At 46.8% G+C, this 10,293-nt stretch overlaps 1 protein-coding gene across 1 annotated transcript; it reads right to left on the reverse strand.

The window, feature by feature from the left end:
- Positions 1-1,774: 1,774 nt before the first annotated feature.
- Positions 1,775-2,737, reverse strand: LOC119402444 (achaete-scute homolog 1). The gene has a single exon (XM_037669597.2). It carries the CDS (start codon positions 2,390-2,392, stop codon positions 1,847-1,849), a length of 546 nt encoding a protein of 181 aa, XP_037525525.1. The 5' UTR covers positions 2,393-2,737; the 3' UTR covers positions 1,775-1,846.
- Positions 2,738-10,293: the final 7,556 nt, after the last annotated feature.

Genomic DNA, 10,293 nt, shown 5'->3' on the forward strand with positions numbered 1-10,293 from the left:
CACGCGCTGCATGACTTTCGTCGTTTGCAAAGTGTAATGAACGGCCAGAAACATCGGTGGCCTTTTCATGCTACAGCGCTCACCACAGTCTCACGAAGGAAGAAAAGCAGGCTCGAACGTTTCCTCTGAGCTCCAAACCTATACCGCGATTCTGAAAACATTGTCGCCATTGTTAGCTACAGTAATCACTGATTTGGTCGCCAAATGTTTAGGAGCTGTCACTTATATTGTGAAATTCGGAAGAAAAAAGAGAGGGCGTAAAATTGAGCGAAGCGAGTGCGAAAGCAGCTCAGTGCGTTCTATCAAATATATGATCCCACTTATGAACACCTTGATAAGGACATTCCATATTGGTAAATAGTAAAAGTGATCTTGATTAGAATCTAACGAGTCAGGGTTTTGGCAGTGCCTTGGGCAAAAAACAGTAACCAGAAAAGCGAAAGCGTACATGCTTGAAACTTCGAAGCAAGTACTAAATTTTAACGTGAGCCTTTACACAGATGAGCGTGTGCGTTTTCTGATCACTGGAACGACGCACTGTAGTGGCTCTTGTACAGTTTATGAAACTTTTACTGTCTTGTTAGAAGCGCTTGCTGTAAGCTTGAGTTTAAATACCGAAAAGGTAATATACAATATCGGCAGGGAAAAGAAATAAGTATTGCGCCCCAGGGACGTAGGCAGAAACTTTTTTTTCGGTGGGGGTTGGGGGGGGGGGGGGGCACCTCCTTGATGTGAAGTGGGGGCCGGGCACGCAGATGTGGCCGAGTGTCATTTTGGCCTCTCTATGCCATGGCAAAAAGAAATTTCGGTGAGGGCACGGGCCCGGGCTACGCTACAGTTGCGCCCCAATGTCCTTATAGTCCCGCTTCTCCCGTTTCACACTGCGCGCACAAACACCAAGGTCGCTACACTTCTCTGATTCACATTGGCATGACTAAAACGCGTTCTTGGGCTAGTTGGTGCATGGTGCATTTTTTGTCAGTCACACGTTGGCATCTAAGGACCTGCATAACGTAACGTGACGAAGGTGCGGCGATATAGCTGCATAATAAGCGCACGCACTGCTCCCCCCAAAATACGCGGAAAATATTATAACAGCCATCACAAAGTCTTTTTTGCTGAATAGTTCGTACTGAAATAGCAAGGTGCAGCATAAAATACAAAAATAAGGGGTCTTCTCTGTCTTTCGTATTCTTCGCACAACAGTGCTACTTCGGTGTCATCAGTGCACGGGACCTAGTTTGTAAGACTACAGAGCAAACGTTGCGCAATACGCTGAACACCATAGAGGCATGCCGTTGACCACACCGATTACCTTGTGTGCAAATATGTATGTGTCGATGTGCCTATACGAAAAGTTCGGGATCTCGTACGTGCACCGTCGCGGAGCGAGAATGTCTTTTCAGCGGCCACGACACTGCTGCTCTACAAGGGGCGATTTCGCTTAGACGCGAATTGGCCATTGCGTGTTATGGAATGACAAAGGTGTCACAAATGACAGTGCGAATGCTGGAATCGATGAACTCTCCGCAACGACACGGCACACATTTCAGAGATGGGCGGCTTTCTCCCATGAGCATGCTCCCTCCAAATTACGCGGAAAATAATATAACACATCCTGCAATGGAGAAAACACGAAAGTAAACTAAGCACCGCGCGATTGTACTCTCGCCTCGGTCTCACTAAAAGCTCCTGATTATTTCCATATCATGACTTCAGTTTTTGCACAGACGTCGTAATAAGCGAGAAGTTACGCTCACCTTCGACGTGGCACAATCCTCTCAGTCCTTTGAAACAATGTGGTGCGAACGGAGCTTAACAAACGATAGGCGTCGAGTCATTGCCGCTAGGAGGTGTAGCCGAACCAGTGAGCCAATTCCAGGAAATGGTTTTCGTCTCCACCGGCGTCGCTCGAAGCTTCCAGTTCATCCACTAGGCTCACGGGCGACCTCGCGGCTCCCCTGAGAGCGTCGCTGGAACCGCAATGTCCAGTCGAGTCGGGACTCGGACTCGGGTCCGAAGGGGACGACTCCGCAATGGACGACGGGGGTCTGAGGTTCTCCCGGGCGGCTTCTCCCAGCAGCTCTTTGAGCCTGGTGATGTAGTCGACGGCCGAGCGCAGCGTTTCCACTTTGCTAAGCTTCTTGGATGCGACGGGCCAGTCGGGAAGGTGGGATCGTAGGGACGCGAATCCCATGTTGACCAGGTGCACCCGCTTCCGTTCGCGCTCGTTGCGTCGAGCCACGGCGGCCGAGTACGGCGCCTGCACACCGGCCGCGTGCAGCGTTAGCCTGCGCGCCGCGGCGGCCTTGCAACGGTGGTGGGAGCTCACCGCATCCTGCGAGTCACCGCTGTGCTGCTGGCGGAAAGCGTCAACGGGAGGCGACGCCATGGCTTTTCAGGGCTCGCTGATGCAAACGTATGGATCGCGTTTTCTGTGAAGCGCGAATCCACGATGCTTTTCTGGGGCAAATTGGTGCTTTGACGTGCTTGATCTCTTCCACAGCTGTCCGTCACTGGTGCGCACGCCTTCTGGTTGCAAGCTTTCGGAATACGTTCGCGTCCCTCGAGTGGTCCATAATGTATATTCTTGTGATCTCTGGAGAGGGCTAGTCTTTGGCACTTAGCCCCGGCTATCGCCTGCCCGGAGCGTTCTCGACCCGACGTCGCTCCACTGCACCAACGGTCGCCCGCCCGATTCCGCGACGGGCAACCAACCACTCTCGTTCGGTGACGATACGCGTATGCCCCGCTGTGTGCCCGGTGTTCACGTAAAAGACCAGGTGAGAGTGGCGTGGAAAGGAGGGAGGGAAGACCTCTCTCTCGTTCACTCCCCATCGGGGTTCCCCTCGCCCCGTACTTCCGTTCTGGAGCGCTTGTTTCTTTTTGGACTCGTTCACCGAGCACCCGTGAATGGAACGGCGCTGGCATCGGACTCTCGCCGGGGTGTTCGTGGTCGGATAGGGCGGAGTCAGTCCACTCGACGATCGGTAGCCGACTCGCGCTTCTTTCGCCTCGCGTTCGTGCGTCGCCGACGTCTCTCGGCGCCCTTGCTTAATGAAGGATTTACTTTATTTACGCGTCATAGTGACTGTGTGGCTATGGCGTGCTGCTGTTGAAGCCGTTAAAGTCGACTCACGACAGCGGTGGCCGTGTTCGGATGGGCACATCAGGCCAAAACGCTCGCACGCATCGAAATAGCTTCGCATGCCCGTCTTATGTACGCACTTGCTGATCTGCAAACGCATTCCTTCGGCACCGACCGATATATTTTCCGTTAGCCTTCATACTTCTCGGAAGTATAGCTGTTTGAACGCTTTCTGCACGTGCAGCGAACATCGCTGGAGAGATTGTACCTCCTTGCTCGATCATTTTCTTGATCACAGTTCTCGCTTTCCTTGTGGACTAGTAAGGTAGCTGTGGAGCCTTTGTAGATATATGGGCTAAGGTATTCATACATCTTTCAAGTACTCCCTGCTTACGTAATGCCTCCAAGTCCTCTGCAATCCCTGCAAAGTCGAACGTCTTTTCGTAGTCCATAAAAACTATCTAAAGAAGTTTGTTGCGCCCACAACATTCCTCATGCACCTGTTAACAATCGTAAAGCAAACTTTCCAAGGAGGGGGGGAGGGGTTAAAGCGCCCCCCCCCCCTGGAAATTTTCAATTTTGCTTGCGTATATATATATATATATATATATATATAATTGCAGGGAATAACTTCTTGGACGCCGGTAAATGGTATGAATAAAAAAGATGGTTGATCCCTCCGTCATAGGAATCGGATTAACACGAAAGTAAAGCGTGCCCTTGCAGAAGTAACTGAATGTTTACTGTACATTGATATGAGAAAGTTTGCACAATGTATATTGATGTATGGCAGCTATAGCACCGTTTAACGTGGATGCACCCACTTTGATGATTGGTGGTACATCTCCATCCCGACGACTAACGTCCATGTTAAATGATTAAACAAACCCTTGTGGTAGCTGTAGTAGTTAACGGTGAAAGCGTAATCAGAGAACGAGGTGTGATAGCCAGAAGAGCGTCGCACATTGGACGCAGAACTTGGTCGCCATCCCGCGGCATGTTAAAATGTGATTGAACACCACGGCCGCACTAGAGGGAAACGCAAAGCGCGTCGCGCCGCCCCGGTAGCCCGGCCGCGACTTTTCTCGGGGCGAGCGCGTTAGCGGGGAACGCAGTGTTACAGCCATGGTGAGGCAGGCGCGCGTCGCAGAGCTATGTTTGGTGTGGATTAGCGTGTTGCTATGAGTGACGCCGACGCTGACGCTTTTACGGTCATGTAGGCTCCCTACGACGCTTGGGCAAAGGTCGCCACCTCGCGGTGTGTTAAGGCATTGACAAAATTCAACTTCTATTGAAGACGCGCCGAATGGGACGGACGCGTAAACGTGTTGCAGGTGCTAGTCGCGGAGGCCACAACAATGACGAATTACATTACCTTCCCACTACCAGAGGTCAACACCACCCCGCCGACCGGGAGAGTGTTAGATATAAAAGGCGCATTCGTAAAGCCTCCAGAGTCTGTGACCGTGGCGCAGTGGATAGCGTGCCCGGCATTTGTTGCGGACCGAGCGGTCGTGGGTTCGATGCCCGTTGACGGTAGCTTTTTTCTTTGCCATCTAATTGTGTATATTTTTTCGACGTCATTTCCGTGACGGAAATACGTCACTGAAGTCTTGGTGGACCCCGGCATAAAACACTTTCGTGTTAAAAGAAGACACACGTTGAAAAACAGAATGGTTTCTTTACGTCTCGGCCGTGGGACCGGCCTTCGTCAGAATCGATTCTGACGAAGGCCGGTCCCACGGCCTATAATATATTCATATATATATATATATATATATATATATATATATATATATATATATATATACGAACACATGCAACGATACGAGAAACAGCGCGAAATACGGGACACTGAATGCCCCGTGTTTCTCGCATCGTTGAACATGTACCAACCGGCCTAAATACGCACTCTGGTGCACACATACAAACTCACGCACGAACATACCTAAATTTATAACCTAACGCACAGCATCATTCTCAACGATGGCAGGCCTGCATGTGACTCGGTAACAAACTTGTACCTTTGTTCTCGTTGTGAGGCAGTTCTTTATACGTAATAACTGTCAAGGCAGTGACTCGGAAATGTCGGTAACGTGTACAGGTCCACAACTGTGGACCTGTACATTTTATTTTTCGGCTATCTTTCTAGATTGCACTATCTTTCAAAGAAATGCGTTACCTGCGATGTCATTGATGCTGTCATAGTTTATGCCTGCTGCGCCAGCGTCATGTAAGGTCACGTGTGCCCTTATATATTCTGTTCCCCTGGCTTCAATAAAGTGTTGAAAGTTAGCGCCTGTGTGTCATACGTGTTCTTTGTCCTCGTCTGTATGCGCGCTTAGAATTTATTGGTCGCGTACAGGTCCTTACACACTCGTGTGTTATTGTTGTGCCCCTATTGATTGCTATCAAAGCAGATACAAGCAAGAAGTCATAGCAGCGACAGCAATACGATTCGAACAAGGAAGAAGTCTGGACATGGCCTCCAAGATGGCGCCCAATCGGTAGCTTCGTCAAACCTCCGACAGGTGGCAGCAATTTTGCGTAAGGCCTATACAGAATCCGTTGCGCTGCACATAAAAATGGCTGTCAAACTCGATGGCCATTGAATGAAAATAAAATTCTAACAGCGTTAAAAAGTTGTTGCTGCTGAGAACCACATAATTCTGAAAATTCACTTCCCCAAATTCCTTCATTTTTTTTTCACGCACAGCAGACGCAAGACCAACATGCGGTAGAGAATAATATGTCCTCGGCATCTATTGTATTAAAAATGCAGTTCGATAAGTCACTTGAGCTTCGTTGATTGCCGAAATAACTTTTTCGGAGCAATTGTAACCACGAAAGGTCGGCAGCTTTTTCAGATGAGTCTGTATAAATCTTTCTCGATGGCACTGCCAAGATGGCTTCTCGGACACAATTACCGCAAGATAGTTTTTAAGCATGTGGGTTTCACATTTCGCACGGGAAGAAAATTTGGACAAACTCTGCGTCTGAGGTGCTGACAACCTCCCTCAATGAGTCCAGGCGCATGTCCTTGAGTAGCTTCAAGGGTGCTTTCTCGCCTTTCTTCGGTTCGAGAGAAATTTGTTTGGAGTTCTTGAAAATGGCGTTCCTGGATTTTACTTTTATTGCTGTTTTGGGATAACAAGGAAGCCCACTTTTTTGTCTGCCTCTGTCGCTTGAAGTGCATCGTTCTTCCGGCAGGTCGCAGCTCTCCTTAAGGGCGCTGTTCCCGATTACTTCCTGGGGGGCATGCTTGAGTACACTGTGCGCTGCCTCACCGATAACTCGTGCACCGTCTTGATCGTACGCTCTGTCTCTCCTGTTTTTGCCGATGAAAAGAAGCTGCGGAGCAGTCAAATGTGGCTCAAAAACTCGGAGGACGCTTGAGCTTCGCCTTCAAGAGTATACCGCGATAATGTAATCGGGCTCCGTGCGCATCGCCTTCTCAATTGTTAGCCTGGCTTCAGTTCTCCGTGCAAGCCGCTGTAAGGAAACGAACGATTGTGCGCGTAACACTGGTCGTTTCAAACTATCCTAGAATGCCTACTGCAAGTACAGTTGTTAAGTGCCCGCTGCTCTATAATTCTTCCTGTTGCAAATCAGCGAAGGGCTCACTACGCGTCCGTAAGGCAACACGGGAGCCTACGCAGCTGCTCTTTTATTATTTATTTATTTATTTATTTATTTATTTATTTATTTATTTATTTATTTATTTATTTATTTATTTATTTCAGTACCTTGAAGGCCCGAAGGCATTACAGAAGGGAGTGGGTACAATATATAAAAAATGAAGAAAAAAACAGCAACAAAAAAAAAGGCTCCTAAGAGTATACAATGCTCTCATGAGCAACTTTAAAAGCAGTCACACTGGTCAGTTCGGCAATGGAGGTGGGCAGGCGGTTCCAATCGTTCGAGGTAATGGGAATAAAAGAATCATTAAAAATTTGGTACTTGAAAAGGGAATGTATACTTTGTGTGGGTGGTCACACCTACGAGATATGTAGTTTGGTTTCGAAAGAAGGTCTTGTTTTAATTGTGGATTGTGGAAAACTTTATAAAAAAGAACAAGGCGAGTTGATGCTTTTGTAGCTGATGATGATTAAAGATGTGTGAGGGCTTTGTAATGGGTGGGCCTTCGAAACACCCACTCGTATCGCAATTCATATTTTTTGACGCCTGGCGCGGTTCTACGCCCCTGCCACGCAATATCACACGCTTTAATGATACTCTATCCACTACATGACATTCATATAGTGTTTTTTTTTTTCGAAGCAGTTTCAAGCAATAGCGCAACTAGTGGTAGAACACCTGTTGCTACGCAGACGGCCTGGGTTCGATTCTCACTCGAACCTACGATTTTTGATTATTTATTTTACTTACATCTTTCTCGATTTTTCCGTCACGGAGAAGATGATGAATTTTCGCTCGCAACCGACGACGCCGACACCGGAATTTCTGCAAAACGAGTTATTTAACGCTCTCGCGTTAAAACTATATTATAGGCCTTTTCCCGGAATCTTCCCAGAACATATAGCCAGCATCACCCATGAAGGTTCGGTGATGTCAAATCCACTGGATGTTGCCAATACAATCAATGACTAGTACCTCTCTCCTATACCAGTTCCACCCAGCGTGCATGACGAACTTGATCATTGTGGTCACTCATTTTTTTATTTTTCCTACCACCCCTGAGGAGGTTACCATTATTAGCATAAAGTCCTCTAGCGCAGGTATTGACAACATATCTGCTTACCATGTGAAAATGGTTGCTGATGTGATTGCAGATGCGCTCACCTACATAATTGATCTAATTTTCGAGTATGGCACATTTCCCCGTGAGTTGAAAAAAAGTAAGGTAATCCCAGTATTTAGAAAAAGGTGACAGATGCTTAATATCCAACTACAGACCTATATCCACTCTTCCTTTTTTTAGCAAGGTAATTGAAATGCTAATACATGTTCGACTGTCCAGCTATCTTGCTAAATTTCACCTATTTCATCCTAATGAGTTTGGCTTTAGACAAGGATATTCGACTAATTTAGCCCTTATTTACTTTACAGAAAAATGCAAACTAGAAATTGACACTGGTAACTTCAGTGGTTCTGTTTTTTAGATTTTATTAAAGCGTTTGATACACTAAATCATGACATTTTGTTCTCCAAACTTTCGTCTTGTGGCATTGCTGGCAACTCTCTCCATCTTTTTCACAGTTACTTATCTGATGGAGAGCAATTAGTATCCGCCTCTGGCATCCATTGCACTAAAAAAATAGTTAACGTCGGCGTTCCCCAAGGCTCAATTCTGGGCCCACTATTATTTCTACTCTACATTAACGATCTCCCGCAACGTCTAATTAAGTCAACTGAATGCATTTTAAATGGTGACGACACGACCCTCCTATTTCCAAATAATTCAATAAGGAACCTAATAACAACCCTTAATCTGGTCTGTGTGGGCAATGCAGCAGCGAAACGGGCAACATGCTCAGGAACCCCTTTTTCTACGTATTGCAGGTTGCGGCTCTGCTGACAAGGGGCGAGTCTTTTTTGAGCAGCGGTTCAGCACCTGCCTCGTGGAAACACGATATCGGACGGCATCACATCCCATTATCGGATCCTGGTGACACGTACCACGTCGACAAGATATGGAGCCCTCGGATCGCAGCGTACGCACGGGATCAGCCTTGGATGACGTCGGCTCACGTGACCCTACAGAAGGACTTAAAAGTGAAGCCAACACCACGCTACCTCAGTGGGCAATGCAGCAGCGAAACGGGCAACATGCTCAGGAACCCCTTTTTCTACGTATTGCAGGTCAGTAGATACTTGCCGACGGCTTGTTATCGTAGCGATAATCGGTTTTTATTGCTGCTGCCTTGCCCACTGTGTCTTGAATGCCTTGTAGCTCGACTCAAGTATATTCCTGTAAATCTCTTGCTTTGTGGCGACGTTGAGTCCAACCCAGCCCATTCTCTCAGAAAGATATTGGCAAGCAAGTCAGTTCATTAACTGATCGTGTTGATGGTCTAGAGCGCCAACTGAGCAACTTAAATGTAGTTACTAAGCGGGTCCAGGATATGGAGACTGCAATATCTACGGTTAAAACAGATCTAGCCTCCATTGTTGACAAACTAGATGACCTAGAAAATCGTAGTAGAAGAAATAACTTGATGATTTACGGTCTTGATGAACCAAGCAACGAAACTTCTCAGGATCTTGAAAATAAAGTAAAAGATTTGTTTCACAGCAGATTGGGTGTTTCTGTGACAAACATAGAAAGATGCCATAGAATTGGGAAAAAGAATGCTAACCATTCCAGACCAGTCATCCTTAAGTTCCTTGACTTTCGCGAAAAAATGTCAATTTTGAAGGCTTCATTCAAGCTGAAAGGTACAGCTGTTTCAGTATCCGAAGATTTCTCACGTAGAGTTCGTGAGATTCGAAAGAAGCTTTGGAACAGTAGTGCTCTAGAAAGAAACAATGGTTCAAAAGTAAAACTTGTGCACAATAGACTGAGCGTAGACGGCGTTACATTTGGCTGGGATGAAAAGAAAGGTGCACGTGTCCAGCTAAAGAAAAATGAAAAATGACGTTGCGTACCAAAGCCTCAGGAGTTTAATATACTTAACGTGAACTGCCGGAGCGTTGTTAACAAAGTCACTGAACTGGGGGGAATATTGTTGACCCATAGCCCTGATATAGTTATTCTCACAGAAACATGGTTAAATGATTCTATAAAAGATAATGAATTTGTTCCTCGTGGGTACAACGTGCACAGGAAAGATCGAGGGAGCAAAGGCGGGGGTGTGGCTTTACTGTTCAAGGAGCGTTTTGAAATTCTGAGAATGCCAGATATAGCGAACATTGAGGGCATATTTTGTAAAGCTTATCATGGCTCAATTAGATATGTACTGGGGGCACTTTACCGACCACCGAATTCTTCTCCTGATTTCTTTGCTCTTTTGCAAAGTTACCTGATTGATCATGTGAAGCCTGGTGATCGACTAATTCTAGGCGGAGACTTCAATATGCCCCACGTGGATTGGCCAACCTTCACACTAAATACTTCTAATGACAAGCTCCGGGAACGGTTATTCGATATGATCTTTTCTTTTGATCTGCGGCAAGTAGTTGAAGAATTCACAAGAATACAAGGCAATTGCTGCTCCATCCTTGATCTGTTTTTCTTAAGTGGT

The sequence above is a fragment of the Rhipicephalus sanguineus genome, chromosome 8 (genome assembly GCF_013339695.2).
Source record: "Rhipicephalus sanguineus isolate Rsan-2018 chromosome 8, BIME_Rsan_1.4, whole genome shotgun sequence".
NCBI lineage: Eukaryota > Metazoa > Arthropoda > Arachnida > Ixodida > Ixodidae > Rhipicephalus > Rhipicephalus sanguineus.